The sequence below is a fragment of the Stegodyphus dumicola genome, chromosome X2 (assembly GCF_044657685.1).
Source record: "Stegodyphus dumicola isolate Sdum_Otavi_A_Nest chromosome X2, ASM4465768v1".
Lineage (NCBI taxonomy): Eukaryota > Metazoa > Arthropoda > Arachnida > Araneae > Eresidae > Stegodyphus > Stegodyphus dumicola.
In genome coordinates this window covers 181713967-181740054 of record NC_140781.1, presented here as the reverse complement: position 1 = coordinate 181740054, position 26088 = coordinate 181713967, and the positions used below count along the sequence as shown (strand labels likewise).

The following is a 26088-nucleotide window of genomic DNA, read 5'->3' as shown; positions in this document are numbered from 1 at the left end:
AAGTTGCTCATTTTTAAAATCTCCTGCTTTAAAAAAAAAAAAGAAAGAAAAAAAAAAGAAAAAAAAACTAATGTCTCTACTAACTGACCTTAACCCTATACAGTATGTCTGGGACAATCTTGGGGGGATAATTTCATTTTGCTATTCCCATCCAAGAACTAGCCCGGAGTTGAACACTGCCTTGTTACAGAAGTGAGGTTGACTGTAACAAATTCCTCAAATGCCTCCTGTCCAGTATCCTGTTATACTGTGCTACCTGTCTGGCTTTGAGAGGGGCTTTACTGCATATTTGACTCATTTCCATTTCGAGAGCCATCCAGGGGCTGAGCAGTAAAGTTGCTGCTGAACACTGGTAGTTTAGTCTGGGTTTCAAAACCTGGCAAATGGCCATTTTTGTGGTTTTCCTCATGTCTAATGTGTATACCAACCAGTTTCCTTAGAAAGTCCTTCACAAAGGCATTCTTCTCTTTAGGCAGATAGCCCTCGAGTGCTTTGCCATAATCAAACAAAGCAATCCAGTTCGATATCACAATGTGGACTTTGGACATCTTTGCACTGTAAGCTTTACTGATAATCGTGTACATAAAATGACTTTCGAATGACACAGCTCTTCCTCTGTTATAAATGTATATTCACACCAAATTTCATTAAAATATGTCCGTTAGTTTTTCAGAAATTCAACATAATGTGCAAAATCTTTTAATTCTGCACATGAGTATATATTCTGAAATTTACACAGGGCTGTGACACAGAAGTTTTAATATGTAAGTATGTTAACAAACAAACTTCAATTTTAGGGATATACATTATGATTAAAAAAATTAAATCCAAAATTATAATGAATGAAAATGTTGGTTCATTTTTCTAAACAGCTACACACTGGCCAGTCCTCTCAGATAAAAAGGCCATCCCTCTTTTCAAAGATGCTGACACCAGTAATGAATTATAAATTCTACCAATACAAGTCCCTTCAACCAAATATTATTATTATTTGTCCATTCATTGTTTGCAATAAAAGCATAACTCAATTTTGCAATTGATACACGTACAGTCGTGTTGGAGACATTACTGACAGTTCACTGAGCCACTGGGGCCACGTCAGTCACACGCAGCCAACAAAACATTTCAGTTTCAATCTCAAATACATTTATGTTGGTCACTTTTCTTATGCACTGTTGTATCAAATATGAATGATCTGACACTGTGGTATCTAACTTTGGCTATTATAGCCATTGATTAGTATAGAAGTATATGTTAAAACTTACAGATGGTACATTACCTACAAGTTGTACATTAAAGAATTTACAAGTGACAGTCTTACTGATATAAATCATTACTCTTATTTAAGTCATAGCATCGTGAGTAGTCGATTACAAACAGTTCGATGATGAAGCTAAGTATGTGTACTCACTCTTCAGTTCTGCCAGCTTCCATAAATATTACATGTATGCATTTCATTTACCTTGTAGTAATCATTAGCATATCACTGTTGCATCAAGGCCCAATTGAATTAGTTTCCTCTCGAATTTCAAAGGCTATGAATGCACTACCAGAATACATCTGGTCCTATTTAAGGAACCTTTTTGTGTTAGATTCTTTCAATCACATGGCCTGAACTCAACCATTCTACCATATAGCTGATAAACTTGATTTTTTTCACCTAATTTTCTGGCTTCCTTTTAGATTTTGGACAATACACAGATTATGCCAGATTTTATACTGTCTTTTGTGAGCATACTGTTCACTGTACAGGATACAAAGCAGCACAAATTTTTATCTCTCTGTCTGAAGAGCACCTGCCAAAGATTGGCACACATAAATTTATTTTCCGGAAGCATTTCCTTGAAGTTTCAGCAGAGGTAGTGCATTCAGGTATGCAGAGTATCCCAAAAAGTCATTTACAAATTTTATATGCTGGTCTATGAGACCATGAACAAAAAAAAAAAAAAAAAAAATGTCTGAAAATCAAATGAACCAGTGCTGCAGCAATATGTGTGACACACAGAGAAAGGGAGACAATAGTGGCATTAGCATGACTTTATTAAAATGATACATATGAAGGAAATAATCATGGTTACAGAAAATGCTCGAAACTCTTTCTAATCATTGCAATATATGCTACATAACGTCAGCACATTGATTCATGGACTCATTAAAACTGGCTAGGTATATCAGACACCTGCCTCTGCTGCCACAATCCTGGCAACGAGATCAATGTCATTTGTTATGGGTCATCATACACCTTCATGTATCCCCACAAGGTGTATCCCACATTCATGAGGCTGAGGTGAGAGGATCTCGCTGACCTCTCAATATCACGTAACATAGCTTCTTCTACAGCATGTGTTCACATAGTTTATTGCTGGCTGATGTGGCTACTTACTCAAAAAACTCTAGCGACACTTAATCATCAGTGCTATTGTCCAAACAACAGATAACTTGGTAGCCATCTGTTTGGGAAGAGGTCTTAGTACATGCATCTCACCTATTATCCATTTCCATCCATGGCCACATAAATGTAATGCATATCAGCCAATTCCTCATTACTACACAGATGCATCATTCTCCTGCAACATCATCATCTGAAGCAATCCCACTTTCCACTCTTCAATATACTTGTGAATATTGCACTCTAGCAGCAGATGGTCATGGTTTCAGACACAACTTCCTATATAAAACTGGTTTGTAAAGTTTGTAAATGACCTTTTGGGACACTCTGTATAATAAGATCTCTGTTGTGTAGTTAGTACTAATACTTACTGTAATCTAAGCTAAAAATGCCTTGTTTATTAAATCAATGACCTTAACAGAAACAAGTCCATATTCTTACTCTTTATGTTAAATATGCCGAGTTGCACACACAAGTATTGTATAGCATATTTCATTTTAAAGACTTTCTTGAAAATATGGAGATCTCAGAAAAATCCCACATATATATAATAGAACATTTTAAATGGAGGGGGAAAAAAAAACACATTAAAATGAAAGCACATTTACCTGAGAGATACCAGTTAAATTTTTGCAAAAATCAGATAGTTTAGGATTCAAAACAGGCCTGACAAATGAATGAAAGAAATCCACCTGAAATCCAGAAAATTTATTTTATTCATAATATATTCTCATAATAATGCTAATTACATTATGAATTACAAATCATGAAAATTATCACTTTTTCCCTTATTTTTATTCACTACATAATATTTAAAAATATGGAAAAAATAAGAAATTAGAAAATCTGATACTATTTATATAAATGTTGTGTCTCTAAAATGGAACTTATTCATAATAGCAGAGCAAAAGGACAAAATAATAGCTCTGTCAGCAGAAAAAAGAAAAAAAAAAAAAAAAAAGCATTACAAATTCTGAAAAAATACAATGTACACAAAAGAGAACCTGACTTTGCCTCAGATTGATTGTGATTCAAGTGTTTGAATTTTTCAAATGAAAACAATTAGATTCATCTAAGAGATTCTAAGTGTTTGAAAAGTTTTTTCTAACACTTAGAATCATATAGGTTTTTTACACCTAGAACTCCAACAGCGCAGTGACCACAACATGAAAACTTTCATTCTTTAAAAATCAGTCTAATTAATAGTTTGCTAGAATTTCTCCAACAGAAAAGGAACACCAAATGGTTTCTAATAATGGCTGCTGGAAGAATCTTCAACCCGCTAGGTCTTGTGACTCCTTTTACTATCCGTTTCAAGAGCCTCTTTCAGGATATATGGCAAAGAAAACTTTCTTGGGATGAAGCTTCACCTCCTGATATAAGTGAGAAGTGGATGAAGTAATGTAAAGAAGTTCCACAACATAAAATTTAAAGGTGACCATGAAAGCTGCAGACTATCTGAACATAACTGTGGATCAGTTGCAGCCTTACATGGTGTTTGTCTTCCCAACTGGAAATGGAATCTTCCAACAGGAAACATCCAATGACACAATTGTATGATTGTGACACAATTGTCGACAATTGTGTTGGAAATGGAATCTTTCAACAGGAAACATCCAATGACACAATTGTATGATTGTGACACAATTGTGGACAATTGTGTTGGAAATGGAATCTTCCAACAGGAAACATCCAATGACACAATTGTATGATTGTGACACAATTGTATGATTGTGACACAATTGTCGATAATTGTGACACAATTGTCGAATTGTGTCGGAGTAGTTCGAGGAGCATACGGATGAATTTCAGTTAATGTCTGGGCCACCTAACTCGCCAGATCTTACCCCAATAGAGCAGAATCGGGATGTCGTGGAGTGGCAGCTCAGAGCTCAAACACCACCATGTTGAAATATCTCAACATTGCATGACCACTGCCATCCATGCCAAGGCAAGTTGCAGCTGTTTTGTAGGCATTACTGAGTAGGTGATCAAAATGTTTTGCCTTTTCAGTGTATATAAATATATATATGTAAGTATAACAGTTTAAATGGAGGACATAATAAACACACAAATAATGCCCACATTCTTTTAATTTTAGATAACTGTGCTGCTCAACCTAGCCACTTATGCCTTTTCTGAAAGCAGAGCCAATTGTGTATATACTACAGTTTCTAAGTAATTTGGAAAATATATCATATGATGTTAGCAATGATACCTGATGCTGACAACATTTCAAGCATGCTAAATATAACTAATCAATATTATTTAGATGATAATATTGCAAAATATGTTGAAAGTGTTCATAATTTTGATAATTATGAACACATCCTGTGTAGCAAATTAACTGATTCAAAAATTTTTGAAAAGGATGTTAATGAGATTTTTTTTACAAAGGGAAAATGAAACTCTACTGCTAATGGTGATAAGAAAAATGCACACTATCTTTTGGTGCTAAAATAGTAAGAATATACAAGAAAATGAAATAACACACTTAAGATAATGTCCAATGAAATATGTTGAGATAGTTACTACTGATTTATTGAGATGTTTGCAACTATAATCAGCATTGGAGAATTAATACTATAAGGTTTTATGCTAAATAACTGAGCTATCTTTATAGCTTGCCTGCATCTTTACTTCTACTTTCATCAATTCCCATCAGAATGCAAATTAAGAATAAGAATTCTTCAGTTTGAAAGAGAGGTTTTGGCAGCCTTGCTGACAAGCATCATAGAGATATTATTATTCAGGTGTGAATAGTCCATAGTTTATTCATTTACACCTTATGACAGATTTTGGTTTATTCATATATTCCATTAAAAAAATTTGGGAATACTGATATCTGCAGAAACTTTGTCTACAGACAATGCTCAAGCTATAATGGATTTTCAAGAAAACTTGAGCTATCAAAAATAGATTCAATAAGGCATATCTTTTTCAAAACAGCAGTGAACATATATACTGCAATGTTATTGACAACTTTTCAAAATAAATTGCATACTACATAGCTATTTTTATGTATTCCATCCAGATCCCACTTCTAAAAACATTTATGATAGTCATTAACTAGCTTCCTTGAAGATTGCTTCCCAATATTTGTTGGTTCATTGCTTCCATTTTGAATTTTTTTTAATTCAATGCCTCATACCCTTGCAAGAATTATATGTTAGATATCCTTCAAACATAATCTGTGAACATTAATTAAAGAGCATATAAAAATTATGTATATTTATTGCAATAGCGCTAAATCTCACTACATAATATGGAAACAAAATGGTAATGATTAAGCTTATAAATGCATTGATTCTAACGAAATAGACACAGATTCTTGCTGTAGCATGTATACTGGTATGTATTGTTAGAAAAAGCTGCTTGCACAAAATGGATGAATATCAGCAATACACAGTATTTTCTCACATATTATCCTCTTTTTATTAATTTTATTGTCCAAAAATTGAGCAGGGAAAATTCATTGATTAATTTAAATTTCTAAAGGACATGGTTACAATAAGAAGATAACAATGAAACCAGTCATGGATAACTACAGGTAACTATCACAATTTTATTTATTTAAAACATACCTATATTCCAAAAATAATGCATAGTGATAGTAACATCTAATTAGATATTTCTACTTCCCCTGTAACTTTTACCTTCTGCACTCTTAGTGTTGTCTCTGCTACTCCTTAGGTTTCAGATCTTCCATAAATAACTAGAGAAGGTAAATGTACAGCTGACTCAACAAAATCATAGACTGAATATCAGTTTGTGTTTGCTTTACTGTGATTGGCCAGTCTTGTGTTAAGCTGGCATAAAGTTCAACAATTAAAAGGGAAAGTCCGGCATGACCTCCACAGGTAGTTTTTGAGGGTTTGTCTTTGCTATTAAGATAAAAACAATCATTATGTGGGCAAACCCATTTTAAAATTTAGGTGAGATTGTTTTGTGAACTCATTAAGGAAGGGGGGAATTATTTAAATATTTACAAAATTTTCAGAACTTGGTGCTAAAAAAGCTAGGGGGAATATAGGAAGAAATACGATAATAAAATGAAAATTTAGGCAATGAAATTTTCTAGATGTCTTCTTAAGCTCTTCAACAAACAGTTAACCCTCACACCTCTTCTCAGCACCCATATGGAAAACTATTGTCTAAAGCAGGAATGGGCACAGTATGGCAAGCCGGAAGATTCTATCCAGCCCGTGGGTAGAATTTTAATTTGCTGGTCCAAGGCAAATTAAAAGAAATATGTATTTTATATATTATATACCATCTCCTTTTCTACTTTGTTTAAATATTATTTTTTTCTTCCTTTTTTTTTCAAAGGGCTGATGATCTTTTTTACTTTTTCTATTTTTGTTCTACAAAATATAAATATATGGAAATAGCAAGCACAGACAGCTTTCAATTGGTAAAGTGTTAAAAGCAGAAGTTCTTTGTTAGTTATAGCTGTAGATTGGAGCCAACAAGCGTTATCTCTTTCTCGGGTAGCAGACATATGGGAATCCAATATAGGTGAATTAGGCCTCTTAGAAAAAACTTAATCTTAATTATTTTAACTTAAAACTTTATAAGAAAACTTAATCTGTTTGCTGGGTAGCTACCTAAGAATGACTTGTTTCATTTCTCAAGGTTAAATTCAATATACTCAGTAATGAAGAGAAGCTTCAGAATTATAAAGATGATTTGAAAAAACTGCATTTTGAGTTCGAACAAGATTTCAAGATTTTCAAGCAGTATGAAATATTTTTATCATGCCTTTCAACGTAAACTGTGAAGCAGTGAGGTCAGATCTGCAGCTTGAATTGCAATCTAACAATTATCTCAAGCAGTTTTTTTCTAAATGTGCCAAAGTTAGAGTTTATAAAGCATTATTGAAAGTAAGTTTCCCAAATTTAATATCTCATGCCCAGATAATGAGTGCTATGTTTGCTTTATCTTACATATGTGAACAAGTATCTTCAACTATGAAACTTAGAACGAATCATTTCAGAAGTATACTGACAGATGAGCATTTACCCTCGTTCCTTAGATTCAGTACATCTCACTTCGAAACTCAATATAAGGAACTTTTAGAAACGAAATTTCAATTTCATGCAGCTCATTAAAATATTTAAATTGTAATACTTGTATATTGTTTTTAAAATTTTAGAAAAATTTATCCTGGCCTGCCAAACTTTTTGTTTCCGACTTTTGGCCTGCAACTGAAAAAGTTTGCACATCCCTGGTCTATAGGAAAAACTACGCACTTCCGGAATTGACTCAGATATGATATAAAATCTTGCAAGGTATGCATTGCTAGAGTTAACATTTGCCTACCTTATGCCATATTTACTCACATATTTCTTTTCTCCTCCCAATTCCTTCTAACAATTTCAGAGAAAGATTTAGAAACTTTTAATTTATTTCATAATTTTCAGTTAGTTCCTAAATTTAGAAAATGAACTCTTCCACTATAGTAATCACTTTTAGGAATTTTTCAGAATTATTTGCATTTGATCTTTCAAAATCTTAGCCAAGGCCATACATTCTCTTTCTAAGTAGAAATAAAAGATAGAATATCTTCAAACTCCATGAAAGCATACATTTCCCATTTTAACATCCCAAGGTTCACCTCCAGCAACTAGTTACAGTAGAATACTGAAGAAATAATTTTTTTACTTGCTTAGATTCTTTTACCATTTACAAAAATCTCCAGACTAAATTACAAAGCTTAGCACAAAATTTTGCTTTTACCCGCAGTCCTATAAAAACGTAGCAATGCATAGACCCATTGTTTAAGAAATTAACAGCAATATACAATGCAGAAATTTAAAAAAAAAAATATGCTGAAGCAATAACAGTCATGCTGATATGTCTATTTCATATACACTCCAACAAAATAAGTTCTCACTTAGAACTAGCAGACACTCCATAACTTTTTCCTATCAATTTCAAGAGATAATATTAGAGAAAAAATATAAGAAATTGCATTAGTAAGTACAGTATACTATGCCAGTGGTTTCAAACTGGTGGTCCGTGGGTCACATGCACTTCCCAAAACAATTATATGTGGCCGATGAAAGCTTTTCAACAGTATATTTGTTGCAAATTCAAAGATTTTAAGATTTTAGTTATTTGAAGTAAGAGTTAATATTAGTTAATTACCATCAAAACCAAACATAAATAATACACCAGATAATTTGTAATTGAATTAATTTACAGCATGATGTAAATCTTGTGGAAAGATTTGAAGATACAGATTCTTAACTTTTATTCATACTTGTTCCACATAAATCAGTTATGAATTTTTGCATAAAGAATTATCTCTTTTGTTCCGGAAAACATTTATACGTGAATAGCTTTTCTTTATAATTAAAAGATAATTAAAAAAATCCAATTGACCAATGAACATCTACAAGCTGCCATGAAAATAATTTTTAGTATTTCCTCTTAAAAGCTATAAACTTTATCAGAGCCATCAAAAGCCATTTACAATTGTACACATACAAAAGTATGTACTTTATTTAGACATTGACAAAAAATTAAATAGATAAGAGAAAGAAACTAAGTTGCCATTATTTTGTCCCCCTCGAAAAATTATCTCTGAAAAGTTAGGAAAGTTCTTATAATTTTTCAATTTATATTAAAATATATTTAATGATTAATTAAACATGTTAGAACTATTTTAAACACCAGTCTGAATATTTAGCCATTAATATATTTGAGTAACAGTGTAATGAATAAAAATGTTTTGCAGGTACCAAACTTTAAATTTCAGATAGAAAATATAAATTTGATTTTCCTTTGCCGTATTATTATGATTTATTTATGTTTTGAAATACTTAGTAAGCAAAATTTTAAATTTACTTAAAACATTTCTCAATAAAAATTTAAAAAAAAAAAAAAAAGAAAAAGAAAAAGAAAAAAAAAAAAATCTGTCCCATGGACAATTTGATTTGAAACCACTGTACTATATCATAGCAACTAATAACTTGGGGCCTTTTATAAGTGAAGCATGATAAATTCATATAACAGACAGGCAAGATTGCTTTTATTTCTGCACTAAACTAGTCCTTTAAAAAAAATCTAGAAGTCAGTAATAGCTTTAAAATTTGCATTTCAGTAAATTTATGGCAGGTGGTAAGGCAAAGAGAACAAAAATGGATAAAATTACAGAAGGGTAAAATAATTTTCTAATGGTAAGTTTTAATTATATCCATTAAGATAAAACTAAATATTATTCTCCACACATGGCTTTATTTCTGAACTATCCCAGGTCAGGATTACACTAAGCTGTTGTGAAATAATGATTTTTCTAACACAGAAAGATAATTGTATCTAAATACAGAATAGTTATATTGTCCCATGTTGCTTGTCATGAAAACAATTCTTACTCTTAACTGTTAGGAAATAAGAATAATAAGCCAGAATAATAAGCCATCACCTTCGGCATTAAGGACCATCCAAATATCCAGACTAGAAATCTTAAGATTTTTTGTAATAGAGCTACTTAAAACCACAAGTACACAGCATCACTGGCAATTTAAAAAAAATTATTGCAGTTGCATATATCAAGTATCCTTAAAGAAATGATTTTTCTGCCATCCAGATATCTTATCTCATCACCTTAAATTGCTCAGTAATGATGGCAGTAACATTCAGAATTCACTACAAGGCATTTTCCATTCTTTATGGAAGTAGTACTATCTATCAGACATAATTATAATTAAAAAAATTGAATAAAATTACTTTTTATGGCCCATGGTATTATGAATTTTTATGCTAGTCGAATTACCACATTCATCAAATTCACTGAAATACAATTTTTTTTTAAATGTTTCTTGACTTTTAGAATACCCTGTACATAAGTTCCAATGGAATATACAATATGAATCTTTGTTGCTTATTAGGATTTCACACAGAAGAGATTATATCAAAGAAATACTCACAATTTTTAACTTCTTGATATCTATAATTGCAGCTGGAAATTCAATAATTTCATGCGGATAGAAAGTTTTACTTGAGCAATTTATACAAGTTGCTTCAAAGTCAATGACACAAATATAATTATAGGAACATCTTGTTTCCATTTGCCTTTTTAATACATATTCAGCAGCAGAACTATCAGTGGTACATATATCACATATTCTTTGTCTCATTACACTTTTGCTTGCCCTAAAATACAATTCTATAATTAAAAAATTAGATAAGGTTGAAATTAAACAACTGATCTGCACATATTAAAAAGAAATAACATGAAAGTCTCACTAATTAGGTGTTGAACACTCTGACCACTGAATTTGTGGACCGAAATCGCTTAAAAAATGATGTAAGTTTTTTTTTTTTTTTTTTTTTCATATTTTAAATCTATATATATTGGAGAATTGAAAAATGCATTTTTCCTTTCTAGAAAATATTTTTTATATAGATTTTTATCATGAGAAACTAAGTTACCAGAGAAACCAATTTCAGATGTTATTACCAAAAAAATTTTTTTAAAAATAAATTTCAGTCAAATTACAGTTAATTTCTATTCATTGCATAATATAAAAAAGTAAAATATATAAAATTTAAGGAAATATAAAGCACCAAGTGATAAAATATCTTAGAAATGCAGTTTAGTGTAATAGAGTTCAAAGAAGGGTTCAAACTTCACACTCTGTGAAGTCCAACTTCACAGCCTTTGCACCAGATTCAATAAATCTAATTAATAATCCAATAATTTAATTAAATAATCCAGATAATCGCTGAATGTTTTCTAGCAGGTATTCTGTAAGAAAAAAGCGGCAAAAAGTGGAGTTTGAGCGGTAATACCACGTGCCTTCAAACGCCGCAATTTAGTGGACAATTAACGATATCTGTTGGTAAAGCGTAAACTAAATGTCTAATACTGCATATAATTTATTTCAGTGGTTAAACGGGAAAAAAAAACGGGATGCGCTCCTCAGTAAAGGAAGAAAAAAACATGCCCGCGGAAATCATGGGATGAGTAGCCAGAGGATTAATAGTAAAGCTGATATAATTCATCATAAAAATGCCTCCATGAAGGACATTCTAAGACAAATGTCTCATAATCATGCTGCACACTGGGATATCTATAAAAATACCCAAGTAGCCAGCCCATTTTGATGGGATTTGAACCTAGATGAATTATTAGCAACACTTAACAAAGGCAGGGTTAACATCCAAAAGATATGCAGCTTTTATTCAGTTTTCTAATCTCGAATTCAGTATTTAGTTTTTTTTAAACTAGATATTCAGTTTTTTAATCTCAAATTTTTTATATCTCAAATGGCAAGATTTCTTTGATACCTTGTTAAAAAATAATTGCTAATAAATGAGAAATAGTACATTCTATTTTTCTTTTAATTGCACTTGGGTACTGAAAATGAACAACACTGCACATTTCAAAATATTTTCTTAAAGAAGCAATACTCTATAACAGCGTTTTAAGAAAAAATTATTATTTGCAACATATTTAAACTAAAATGTAGCCTTATATATATAGCTGGAGGTTGCTAGCCATGCTGTTACACTGACACAGTTACAGCTGTTTCTAGGCTTATATGAAAATATTTAAAAAGAAAATTGAATCAGGCAAAATAAATGTCCTTTATTTTCATCCATTTTAAATGCTTATGCTGGGAAAACTAACATTCCTTCATATGAAATTTGTAGCATAGCACTAACTTTTACTGCTATTTCACTTAAGCCTCTTGTCAGTCAAACAGCCTTCAATTTATGCACCTGTCACTTACTCCACTCATTTCACTGAACAACCAACAGGCACACATAAAAATAGTATCAATAATAATTTTACAGTTAATCAACCTTTAAGAGAAAGAAATCTACTATATTTTTAGTATATCAAGAGGCTCCACTTACAGTACTTTCTTTGGTAATATATAAGCAATTAAGAATATTATGCATTAGACATTTTGTAAGAGTCAAGTACCACTATAATACATTATTGCATTTCGTTTTCAAAGTTACGCAATAAACTTTTAAGATTTATTATTTATTATTTTGTCTATAAATGCTGAGAAATGTATTTCTTTGAAATTTATGTGAAGGGGTTATGTAGTCACATATTACATTGATTTATTAGGCCAAGTAATACATGTTATACAATGCAAAAACAAACAATAGATTTCTGCATCTGTTAGTTGATCGCTGATTGGAGCATTGTCACCACAATGAAAAACTTGTGTTATACACTGAAGAGACCAAAAACCGGTACACCTGCCTAATATCATGTAGGGCTCTCACAAGCACGCAGAAGTGATGCAACACAATGTGGCATGGATTCGACTAATGTCTGAAGGTGTACTGGAGGTAATTCACACTATGAATCCTGCACGACTTCCTCAGCTCCAGGGATTGCATAGCCTCAAAGACCTTCTTCAGAATTACTACAGACAGGGGGGCATCAGAAACATCACAGAATATGTCTATTCTAAGAGAAACATAATCATAGAAGATAACCAGGTCTAGGCACCTGATGAAATGTAAAGGGAGCAAACCTCTATTCATGCACATATGTAAATATATCTAAACTAACTAACCTTGTTTGCTAATTTTTATACTAACATACCCAAAACATTGTAAGTTGGAGCACCCAACAAAAGTAATACACTAATGTTAAATCTGTTTATTAATAATAAAGTTGAGAAGATAAACAACCAAAAAAAGTTGCTGGTGCAGTGATCAAGATAACATGACTGATCTGTAATGCCCATTAAGAGGTGAAGCAGGAGGTATAATAGTAAATAAATAAATAACATTCATAGGAGTGCAAGATGACAGAGATCTCTTCTGAACAGCCCTTTGTAAGGCATCGCAGACAGGCTCAATAATGTTCATGTATGGCAATCTAGGTGGCCATTGTATGTATCTAAAGTCAGAAGATTGTTCATGGAGCTACTCGGTAGCAACTCTCAATGTGTGGGGTGTAGCATTGTTTTGCTGGAAATGTCCAAGTCCATCGGAATGCACAATGGAAACGACTGGGTGCAGGTGATCAGGCAGGATGTTTATGTATCTGTCACCTGACAGTCATATCTAGATGTATTAGGGATACCACATCATGCCAGCTGCACACAGCCCCATGCCATGAAAGAGCCAAAGAACGTCTATGCAAAGAAGGAAAGGTTCCATAGACATAATGTAAACCAGTTTGCTATTATGCCGCTAAAAAGCAGAGGAAAAACTCGCCAAGGAATTTGGTGACAGAACCTGACGGCGAGAATTTCCCCTTGGCAATGTGTACAGGAAATTTAGGTTCATGTGTTAAGAAGAAATTTTCTTTGACAAAAGTTTTTCGCAATAACTTAAACTCGGATTTTCGTACTTTTATTTGCTCAAAATAACTAACCCATTAATTAATTTACTTGTGCAAAAAAATATTTTCTTTTCCTTTAAAGTTTAAAATTAAAAATTATATTCATTTTACGAACTCTTGATAAACCTGTACTTCAAACTTTGACGCCGGCTTCATGTTTTGGTGATAGATGTTTCGTGCATGCACAGTTGTTTCCCTCTATGTTGGGATGGAGATACTCCAGTTGTGGAGAAGTTTTCTTTCTTAACAATACGTATTCTTTGACAGAGCCTCTACCAGCCACAACAGTTCCCTGTTGATATGCAGGGTTAATGGATTCATGAGGTTGCCTCCATAACCATATATGTCCATCCACCCAATACAACTGGAAATGAGACTTGTCATATCAGGCAATGTGTTTCCAGCCATCAATCCAATGGCAGTGTTGGCGGGCCTAGGTAAGGTATACAGCTTTGAGTCCTGGAGTCAACAATGGTACGCAAGTGGGCCTTCAGCTCCAAAAGCCCATATCAATGACGGTCCATCTAATACTTTGCACATACGCACTTGATGATGCCCCAGCACTGAAATCTGCAGCAGTTTGAGGGAGGGTTGCACGTCTGCTACATTTAATGTTTCTCGTCAGTCAGTGTTGGTCCCATTCTTTCACAAGTTTTTTTCCATCCGTAGCAATGTCGGAGATTTGATGTTTTAGTGAATTCCCAATATTTACGAGACATTTGTGAAATGTGAAGTCCAAATTTTGCCTTGGAGATGCTATGTCCCATCTCTCAAATGCCAACTATAACACCCTACTCAAACTCACTTAAAACTTTATAACCTGCCGTAGCAGCAGTAACCAATCTAACGACTTTGACAGACACTTGTCTTATATAGGCACTGCTTGTTCGAGATTTGCAAGAACTAACCGTTATCATTTCTCCTAATGAACTTAAAACAATTTTACATCTAATATTCTAAAGCGTCATGTTTATTTTCAAAATCCTAAGCACACTAACAAATTACAACAAAGATCAGAAGGTTGCCACTCTTCACTGTGTCAAACTATGAATGAAAGCTAACAACTGAGGACTGGTTCTAACACTGCTGATCACCACACTTTACTGTGATTGCTTCCATACCTCTCTTATTTGCATACATATATTCTACACCAGTTTTTTTGGCTCTTCAGTGTATCATCTTCATTTATTATCATGTCCCTACATTTCATCAAAAATTACATTAATCAGAATATTTTGGATTCTACAGCATTTAAAATTAACAGTCAGCTAAAGTTATTGTTTTGTTTAATTTGGAAATTGCATTTCCTTAAGCTTGCATTGTTTCACGGCTGCTACATACCAAATATACTTTCATTCTGCAGATCTTGCTATAGCTCCAGAATTACAAAATCTTTTCAACATTAACAGAAATTCAAACATCAATTTTGATATAAGATAGCTGTAACAATAATAGACTGCAAAAAATAATGAACTAGATCAAATTAGACAGTTATAGAACAGCACGATTTATTATGTGAGCAGAGCTTAAGTCTTTTGAATTCTTTCTTTCTCTTTACTATCCCAGCAAAAGAAAATCTGCATTAGCAAGTATTGTGCTCAACAATATGCCTTGGTGTTTCACTTATTGTTTAGGTCAGACAGATGAATGTTCCCCATCCTCCTGCACAACCCCCCCCCGAAGGTCCAGAAGCATGATTGTGGCTAATGTCAATCAATATTGCATTCTTCAGGAAGTAAATGCAAAAGGCCAAGCTACTAAACAAGTGGTGCAATCTGATGACCTTCCATGTGTTGAAAGTAAATGATAATAATTTTAATACTGAACTTATAAAGCTGGACTGACCACTTTAATGCCTCGCATATTTTGTTTGTTTGTCCTCAAGTTTGTGCTGCTGCTTACTAAACAGTAATCCAAGAGTTCTGGTTGCTTTATTAGATCATGTGACCAGTACTTTCTCTGGAAACCACACCCACCAGACCTGGATGTCTGCCTCTCTCTCCAACTGAATTTACTCCTGTGCAAAACGGATCACCTTTTGACAATGCAATGACTTTTCCTGAGGCAAAACTACCTCACTTTTTGAGATTTTTTTAAAAGACTACTGGGTTGAGGAATCTTCAACCCATCACTCCTCTTCATGAAATCAACTGAGAAAACTGGAAACAGCAGATAAGAATTATAGGCTGAATGCGTTTTAACCTTTTCATGTTGGCTATGGAGACAAATTTTTTATGTATTGAAACCATTTACTCAATTATTCAATCAGCAAGGAATAGAAAATCAAATTCATGGGGATCTGTATTTCCTGCTCCACATTAAGCAGTAAATTTTAAATCTCCATAGTAAACTAAATTTTTCAGCCTTATGTAATGCAGTGAATGTGTGGGACATATACGTCCCAGCATCCAGGTTTATACAGTATCCAAGCATCTGCCAATCAATCTAATGTCATTAAATGTTGGAAAATACTGCTTTTTTGGCCCTCCTTCCTTTTTTTTTTTTAAATTAGATCCTCATTTCCTAGACTTTTAAAAACAGTGGTGAGCATGGAGGCCCAGACATTGGAAATTCAGATTTCAGACTTTGTACAATATGCTTGCACTTCTTAGCACTTAATCCAACACTTCACCGACCGATCACCTATTAATTTGCTTTTTATTGCCAATGCCTACTGACCGATTGCCTATTGATTCTGCCAAATTTCGTGCTGATCGTGTATTATTACTGTTATATAATAGAATTTTATTTCTTAAATTTAAGTTGAATAATTTTTTAAAATCCGTTTGTATATGCACGGCTTTTCTCCTGATTACTTATCTTTTAAATTGTTAATTGCATAATCAGTGACACATTTTAAACAGCATAAAGATGCATAAAAAAAGAAAAGCATAGCTTATGTAATAATGAGAATGCTCATTATATTTGTCTATTATTTTCATGTTATTAATGAAATATTTTTGAATTATAAATACATTAGAAACTATACTTTTACTGTAAATGCTACATATTGAAACATTAAAAATTTATGGATTTATTATTATGCATGATGAAAAACATTTGTATATACATTGATTGATATAAATCTTATTCTTTACATTAATACTAATAAATATATATTAACAACTTCTAAACCATTGCATCTCTTTATCTGTATGTAAATATATGACTTATTAGATGTGTATATATATATATATATATATATATGTATGAATACAAAAATGAACATTGCCAAAAAGTTTATTTGAAGTTACTTTTAATTCATATAATGATCATGTAATTGGCACCAACTGTAGTCATCAGTTCTTTGCAAATTATTATGAATATGTAATAATCTGTTGAAAAATAATTCATGAGCATTTGAGTACTAAAGAGTGTACACATTTTGTTATTGGGTTAATTCATAATTATATCACATGTATGATCCACGTAATATAAATATGACTAATAAATAATAAGAAATGTAACAGCTGTGCATTTATAACATTTGATTACTTAAAACAGTACACAACTGATTATTACCTTCATGTCTGTTTACATAATGAATTGTACTTTCCAATTAAGTGCATGGGCCTACTATTGGCCGAAGCATCATTGAACACTGGTAGTTCTGTCTCAGGTTAGAATGCCGCAAACGAGCTGGCTACATGGGTGTTTTCTTGGTTTTCCCCATTTGTAACTGGTATACAAGCCAATTTTAAAAAATCTTCTACAAAGGGATTCCCTCCTGTTAGGCAGATATCCCTCGAGGCTTTGCCATAATCACATAAAACAAACTCATGATGTGCACCACCTAATTTCTAGAGTTGGTATAATTAATGTGTTTTAGGTATATTACCGAGTGTTCTATGGGACATTAAACAACTCGCACATGTTGTTTGCTTGCATTTGATTGCTCATGTATTCATATGCTTTATTTGATCTTCATTTTACTGAATAGTATCTGCTGGCTGAGAGGATGTAAATATCAGCCATATAGATTTTTGTCATAGGTCTTATTTTTTTTTTTTTTTTTTTTTTTTTTTGTTTGTTTGTTTGTCTGTTTGTTTATTTGAATGGACAGAACAGTAATTATGAGCCATAAAGTTAGTCAAGAAAATGCTTTTACCAGGTCACAAATTTTCCAGTGAGCCATCACATTTGGAATGCAGACAACAGAAAATACACATAAGTAATGTCTGATAAATAGACTTATACAGCACACGTTTTAAACTATTCTTAGTGTATACAGAATTTGGCTATTACTGATGTAATTGATTGCTATAACCAGAAGTGTGTTTATCTGTTACTTGAAGTGCCAGAGTGGAGATCAAAGTGATTAACTTGATAGCAATCACCTTTCTATTATCTTCCATTACTAACAATAAAGTTTAAAACGAAACGAGTGTGAGCGATACAAAACAACATGAAGAAGCAAACGTCACTTGAAAGGAAAAGTCACTTTCACCAATCTGAGCGATAACTGATTCTTGTTTGGCTTTCAGCCTGTTTACCAAGTAAAGATGGTAACCCTATTTCGCCAAAGAGCGTTTCTCGGAACTGTTCTACCAAACATTTTGTTCCGGTAACAAATATCATATGTGATAAGGGTTTTATGTTTCACTAACAGAAAGACTGTGGAATGATCTTGCAGAATTGGAAACTCTTCTTTCTACACCATATATAGCCACAAAAAAGCTGCAATCTGAAGAATTGACAGAAGATGAGAATGGAAGAATGTGATGTTTGTTCTTTCTGAAATGGAGGGTTTATTGCAGAAGGAATCATTTCTTCAATGAAGAAAAGAGAAACTAGTTTGCTAGACAATGAGATCTTGCTGGGTTCAATATATGTAGATCCGAAACAACAAATTTTCTTGGATGATGGACAAATTAAAAAGGCAAAGAAAGCCATCTATGAACTTTTATTTAGAATGAAATTATTCTCAGAACAATTGGAGAATTCGAATCAGGACCGTCAAACTACAGACACTGCAATTGAGAATCATCATCCACTTCCAGTGATGAATTAGATTTTGAGAAACAATTTTGGATAATATTGAAAAGGCTAAGGCAAAGCAAATGAAAATAAAGAACCAAGAGTCTTTAGATATTAAAATGAAAAGATACAAACAAGATTTCTACACGGCCTTTGAAATAGAATAGAGAAATATGATTGCGCTTGCAAGACACCTCTTTTAGAACTAATAAAAATTTATCCTGAAAAGTTAAAAAGAAGTAGCCCAAACAGTAACAGCTCTTCCTCCTACTCAAGTTAGTGTGGAAAGACTCTTCTCATCTCTGAAGTTTATCAAATCGGATCTATGGCCCTCCAACAAAGATCTTGCCGAAGCTATACTATTTCTTAGAAATAACTAATGCCAGTTTTCCCCTTTTATAATAAATGCTAATTAATATAAATAATTTGCTATACAATAAATTTTTTCCTGCATCTATTACTTCTTTTATATTAAAAAAATAAGCTGTAATCCATGTATATATGTTTACACACACACACACATATATATATATATATGAGGGGGTCGGAGTCTTTAAAATTCCAGGAGGTCTGTCATTTTCCCTACCGACTCCACAATCCTGTATAAAACCATACTGCAGATTTTCTGTCTATTAGTTGATTTATGAATAGGGCAATGAAAAATTTCATTTTTTATCATGTCTCTACATTTCTTCATAAATTCCATTAACTGGAAAAGTCTTTAGCTCATGATATCCAAAAACTTTCAGATTAGCAGCTATCATCACCATTACCAAGCAATAGGTAGCAGGCCATAAATTAGACCAAGCACTTTTTTATATGTCAGCAAACACATTCTCCTACAACTCTGCAATGCTTCACAGAGCATATTTTGAGTTAAAATATTTCAAATATTCTTGAAAGGTCCTTTTCACTGTTCAGCTACAATACATTTACATTTTAACACACAGTACTCCCATAGTCACTGACTGAATAACGCATGCTTTTGGAGGAAAGATTAAGAAAGATATGTTATCTTTTACTAAACCTTTAAGTAAAGCATAAGCCAAAAAGTGGTCTACAATCATGGAAATTTTTGCATTGTCTGGTAAATAAGCCCATTTCAAATATTCCAAACCTCCGGTATGAAATGATTTTCAAACCAATCATTCAGTAATGTTTATGTCATCCATATTCTTTTATTCGAATGACAGATGACAGGGAAAAATCATTAATCTTTTAAATGCCTGAGGTCATACATTTTTTTCTATTATGAAAAGTTACAATTTCTGTGTGGTCCTCACACAAACTGTACATGCCTTTTGCAGAGGCATGGCTGAAAATATGCAGGTGCCATAACGGTTACTCTTGTTTTGGAATCTGTGACATGAATTGAGATTTTTCTGCAGAAGCTGCCAGGGTATTTTGGGGCATATATTGCCAAAAAAGACCAGTTTCAGTGTTATAAATTTGTTCTGGAGACAATTTTTTTGCTGTTAATAAGTTTGATAGATTGACTCAAAACATGGCGATATAAGTGCATTTCTTCAAGATATATTTTGGTTTGAGGCATTAGCATTGTACCTATCAGTGGCATGCTTTTGGTGTGTCACTTTGACATGATGGTTACTTTTAGCATAATGAATGATTTTTTTTTTTCTGTTATTCACTGCAAGTGAAGTATCAGAATCCCCCCCCTCCAAAAAAATTATTTTTTCTGTTTTTCCTCCTTATACTTTCCAATGCCATACTCTTGCATAGTTTTGAGAAGGATATGCCTTTACCCATTTTTTGCAGCAATTCCACTTTTTCTTTGATTGACATCAAAACAAGTTTTTGCTTTGTAGATCCTACTGCAGTTCCAGAATTAGAAGCTTTTTTCAACATAACAAAAAATTCAGATTTTGATAAGATAGATTTTATAATAGTAGTCCACAAAAACAAATAATCTGAATCAAATTAGAAGGTTAAGAAAGAGCACTAGTAACAATGTTGACCGATCATTTCTGAGAATCTTTCTCTCTTCACCACTGTTATGTCCAAAAAAGAAAATCAGTATGTGCAACATCCCACTCCAAACAATTCTGTATTGGGGCTTCACTTATTGTTTAAATCAGATTAAAAAAAGGGTTAACCCCTTCACAACTACACAAAGGTCGAAAGTATGGTTGAGACCAATGTGCAATCGATGCATATTCATTGGCCAGCCACAGCTTCTTGAACGTGACATGGAGTTTTTTTTTTGTATTTTTTTTGTTTGTTTTTGTTAGAGGTCCTGGGGTCTAGACATTAAATCATTCTGAATACTAGACATCCGGATTTCAGACATTGTACTGTATCAATATTACAAATTGTAATTTTTTTTCAATTTCTACATTTCTTTTTTTATCTTTTCATATGCCTAAATAGAGTGGGGTCTGTAGCCCAGATACTTACTGCTGATTACAAATTAACTTATTACTGAAAATCTTTTGACAAATATCAGATATTTATATTTATTAGATAAGCAATGTTAAATCCAGTTTATATCTATTATATACTTCTGGTTTAACTAAAAATACAAAATAATTACCATATTCAAATAAAATTTATCAGCATTTAAAAAAAAAAAAAAAAAAAAAAAAAAAAAAAAAAAAAAAAAAAAAAAATGATATACTCATGCCATACAAAAGATAACTGGTATCTAATTTCTGAAGGATGTTCTGAAGCTCTGAGTTAGACGCAGCAGTCATTCGCATCAAAATGCGCTTTTTGATCAACTTAGTTGAATCTGGATCACATTCTGCAAAAAAGTTGAAAATATATAAACTATTGATCAAATACGGTCTACAATTTTATGTGATTTAATTCTTGACACTATAATCAATCAATCAGAGACAAACACCTAAAATAAAATGCATCCACTTCTATGACAGTATTTTATTGTTTCAAACATTACAAAAATTAAACTAATATAAGTTACTTATTTTCTGTTTAAAACATTATTTGATACAAAAATACAACAAAAAGTTGAAAAAAGCATAAATCAAGGCAATGAGATTTAATTTAAATATCACAATATTAATATAACAAGCCTATGTATACTAATTCAGAAGTCAAACAACAAAAATCAGCGTTATATTTACAAAATTTTCACAGGACTAGTTTCGATGGTTTTACAGAACCACCATCTTCAGCTGCAAAACCGCAAATGAACAAGATAGGAAATAATGATTAGATGAGATAAGAAAGCCTGGACAAGAATAAGCAAGTGGCGCCATCTGTTGGCGAAACCAGAACTAAAACATAATTTCTCTAAAAGCCGAAGGCAAATTTGGATTGGAATTAGGATCGTTAACTAGAATAGAAAGATTTTTATGAATGTGAAATGCCTCTAGAAAATCCAGTTCTCCAATGGAAGATGTTTTTTGAATAATTTTAGCAGCAGAAAAATTGAAAGTGTGATTTTCGGACCAACAATGTTGAGCAACAGAAGACTTCTGTGTTTCCTTTTTTCTAACACATGCCTCATGTACTTTGATGCGAAATTTTAAGGCTCTCTTAGTTTGGCCAATGTAAATTAAACCACACTGGCAAGGAATCCTATAAATACCCCAGGAATTCATATCCGGAATGGGGTCCTTGAGTATAGAAGTTGGCATTTTATTGATGGGAGAATAAACAACCCGAAAGTTAAATTTCTGCAAAATATGTGCAACTTTATAGCTAATTGATGGAAAGAAGGGAATGACAACAGAATTTTTATAATCTCCTAAAATAAGAGTGTGGCTTTTAGTGTGTTGAGATGAGAATTTTTTAACTGCTTGATTAATAATGTTGGGTGAAAAGCCCCTGTCAATAGCTATTGCTTTTAAATAATTTAGTTCTTCATCAAGGGCTAGTTTGGAGGAGCAAACTTGAAAAGCACAGAAAACATAGGAATAAAATGAAGCTAACTTTTGTTTAGTCGGATGACATGATTTAAAGTGTGGTGGAAGGCAAACCGATGAAGGTTTACGTAACCTTCATCGTACCGTAAACCTTCATAATGGAACCTTAAATGGAACCAGGGCTTAATTTTTAAAATTAGAAATGCCTGAACCCTTTGGAAGACTGTGATTAAGGAAACAAAAAGAAAGAAATAAAACAGCTAAATATTAAAATAATTAAATAATAAATTTAAATTATTATTAATTTAATTAAGTAAAATTAAGAATATTTAAAGAGGTAAAGAAAAATCTAATAAATTACTAATTTTAAATAGTTAAATAGAAAAAAAAATATCGGACTTGTCTTATTTGTAGCATCATCTGGAATTACAGTTCCACTTAGATTCTAAGAAGCAGCTCAGCCAATTGCCATCTAAGTTTAAGCCCTGATTATACGCATAATATACTATCTCAAGGGATGACAGGTACCACTCTTTTCTTGCAGCAAACCAAGGAAAAAAGATAAAACGATTAAAGCTCCCCTAAGGAGAATAGTGAGAATTCTAGAAATGGTATGAGGATATGGAAAGAGATTTAACGGAAAATTGTAGCTTTGAAAATAAAGAGGAAAGAGTTCAAGACTGTCTGATCGCAATGCCCTGCCGATATAATTTTCCTGAATACAACATGAGAATAAACACAAGATTTCTTTGTACAAGTGACACCAGTGGTCCTCCCATTTGGTTACATCATTCAGAAAGTCTACAGGAGCTGTGCAGTAAGAAACTAGCGTGAAACGTACATGACCAGGGTATCACTTTTAGTTCTTTGAGGAATATAAAATTTACCCATTCTCATAAATTCATTGCATATCCTGAAGAATAAGCCTTTGACATATGATTGGGGGACTTTCCCTTAAAAGTCTCAACCTCAGTGCAAGGCTTGAGTGCGAGGGAAACACAGAATTCAGAAGTAAGAATTAATTTTGAACACATGTTTTACTATTTAAAAAAATCATGTGCTAAAATTGTGGTTACCTTACATAAAAGAAGTACTGCAGCCCTTTTATTTAGAGCTCCGGTGTGCTCTGGCTACAATTATAATTTATCTCGAAAACTGAGAAGTAGCGGAGGCGGGCTCCGGCGCAATTTAAGCACTGGATGGAACTGTTTGTTTAATGGAAATAATTGACACATCATTAACACAACATATAAGTGAAATTCACTTATTTTTGCTGTTAATGCCATTAAAAAAGTTGCAAACAAATATAAATATAAAATTTGTAGTTTTGTAATGAATAGTGTAGCAAATGCGGAAAAATGAGAAAAAAATTAGAAAACAATTTTCAGCATATATTTTATGAATATATCACTTCTTTATGGATATATTGTTTCAGATAACATATCTTATTATATAATTTATTGGCCAAAAATTTAAATATATCCAATGTTACTGAGTATCTAAAGCAACTAAGCATGATAACAGATGTTAAAATTTGGGAACACATCAAAAACAGCTTAAAAATCTTAATAAATCATAAATAAAATTATTTAAAACAGGATATGAAAAAGCACATCAACAGCTCATTTTTAACATATATTTTAGCATCAAAATTTGAAACTGAAGCTTTATTAACATCTGAAAAGGAAGAGAATTTGGAATCAGTAAAAGAAAAATGTGTGAATATTGCTTTGTTCATCATTACATTGAAATTTATAATTCAGGTTCCACTTTTGAATGGAACGATTTTTGAAAATCAGGCAATCGAGTCACTGATCACACTTATGTGATAGAAATCAATAGCTTTTTTTTTTAGAAAGACGGCATAGGGATAAAGAACTGGATATGATTGAAATATTATGCACAGCAAGATCTTCATCAGGAGGGACTGAAAGAATTATTTTCTTCATTTAGAATTGTACACAGAAAATTGTGAAAACCATCATAAGTTGAAAAGGCAGCAAAACAATTTTTCTTTCATTTAAAGCACTGAATGCAAGTGGTAGTAGCTCAAATATAATGTGTGCAATAAAGAGTTTTGAAAAAGTTATGCAGATTGCAGAAATAAGCAACATTCCTATAGTTATAACTATTGATTGTTTGTTTATTTGTATTTTCATAAAAGATATAATAGCAAACGCCTTATTTGGGTGGAAGACTGTTTACTTGTCAGTTTGTATAAATTTACATTAAATTGATTTTACGAGTTAATGTCAAACAGCTGCCAAAATATTTCACTGTATTTCATGCTATTAATAAATAAAATTTTGTACAATTATATTAATTTTTGTGTAAAAATATGTATTACAATTCTCAGCCATTTGCCCTTCAGCCTAATGACTCATGTCCAACAACTCCAGCTTGTTTGTAAATAGTGGTTTGTAAATATATAACATGGAAAAAAAAAAAAAAAAAAAACATGGTTGCTGCAATAAAACAAGATATTTATTCTTTGGTTACATCACATAAAGCAAATTCAAGTTTATAAACCTTTAACAAAACAGAAAATTTTATGTTTAACAATTTGTCATAATGCGGCATTTTTTTAAACAATCGCCCGTATTCATGCAGTGTTTACTGGGACAACTATCATCAAGTATGCAAAACAAGCATAGCAACGGCACTGGTTCATATTTTAAATGCTGTATTCTCAGCCAAAGTGGAGTGCAAAGACATCTAATCAGAGGTTAACTACTTTGAAAATGAAAATCTTCAATGCATGAAAGCATTTAATAAATTCATGCAGAAAAAAATCAAAAATATATGATTTAAATCTTTTAAAAATTTTTATTCCTTTTTGCACTCTGGTGCCATAGCTTTAACCAATTAGCCACAGATGGAAAAAGTCAAAAAAAAAATATTTGTTTTAATGAAAGTGACATTTATGTTTGCTTTCGAAAGAAAGTTAATATTATATAAATTAGTATTTTAAAGAAAATACACAGTTTTGACAAATGATCTTATATTTTAATTTAACAGTTCCAGAAGCGTATTTGCTCTCGCAAATGAACTTTGAAGTGATATAACAAGAACACTACTGAAAGTTTATTTTAGCTAATAAGTTATTTTAAAGTTAATTCTTTATTTCTATTTCTTCCATGAGCCTTCCCAAGAATACAAATTACACTGAGTTTAAATAGCAAATAATTGTGTTAATAGACCTAAAAGTCACAAATACTTGAAGCTGGATTTAGGCACAGAAACTAGCTGTTGATTTGCACATATTTAAGCATTCACAATTATAAGATACCTCAAGAAGCAGAGGATATGTTTTGTTACATTTTAGTTGTACTACAAGGTATAGCTTTGAATAAACCATTTCCTTAAGTTTTACCTCTTGTCAAGGCTAAAGTTTCTGACCTCGAAATACATAGATGAGAATTTATCATAAACACAGAAACAAATTTAATCTAGATTAATAGTTAATTAGGTATAACCTTAAAAGTAATTTAATCACTACCAGTGCCTCTAAAATCATCTTCCATGAAAAAAACCATACAGTTATCATC

General features: G+C 32.1%; 1 protein-coding gene across 4 annotated transcripts in view; it reads right to left on the bottom strand.

The window, feature by feature from the left end:
• LOC118184214 (3'-5' exoribonuclease 1-like) overlaps positions 1 to 26088 on the bottom strand; it is a 72436-nt gene that overhangs the window by 26158 nt on the left and 20190 nt on the right. For all 4 annotated transcript variants that reach the window (XM_085809099.1, XM_085809100.1, XM_035353850.2 and 1 more), the window contains exons 2-4: positions 21339 to 21453; positions 10324 to 10549; positions 2998 to 3081 (exon numbers count right to left, since the gene is read on the bottom strand). In XM_085809099.1, coding sequence (XP_085665225.1) covers positions 2998 to 3081; positions 10324 to 10549; positions 21339 to 21453 — 425 coding nt within the window. The remainder of the gene's footprint in view (positions 1 to 2997; positions 3082 to 10323; positions 10550 to 21338; positions 21454 to 26088) is intronic.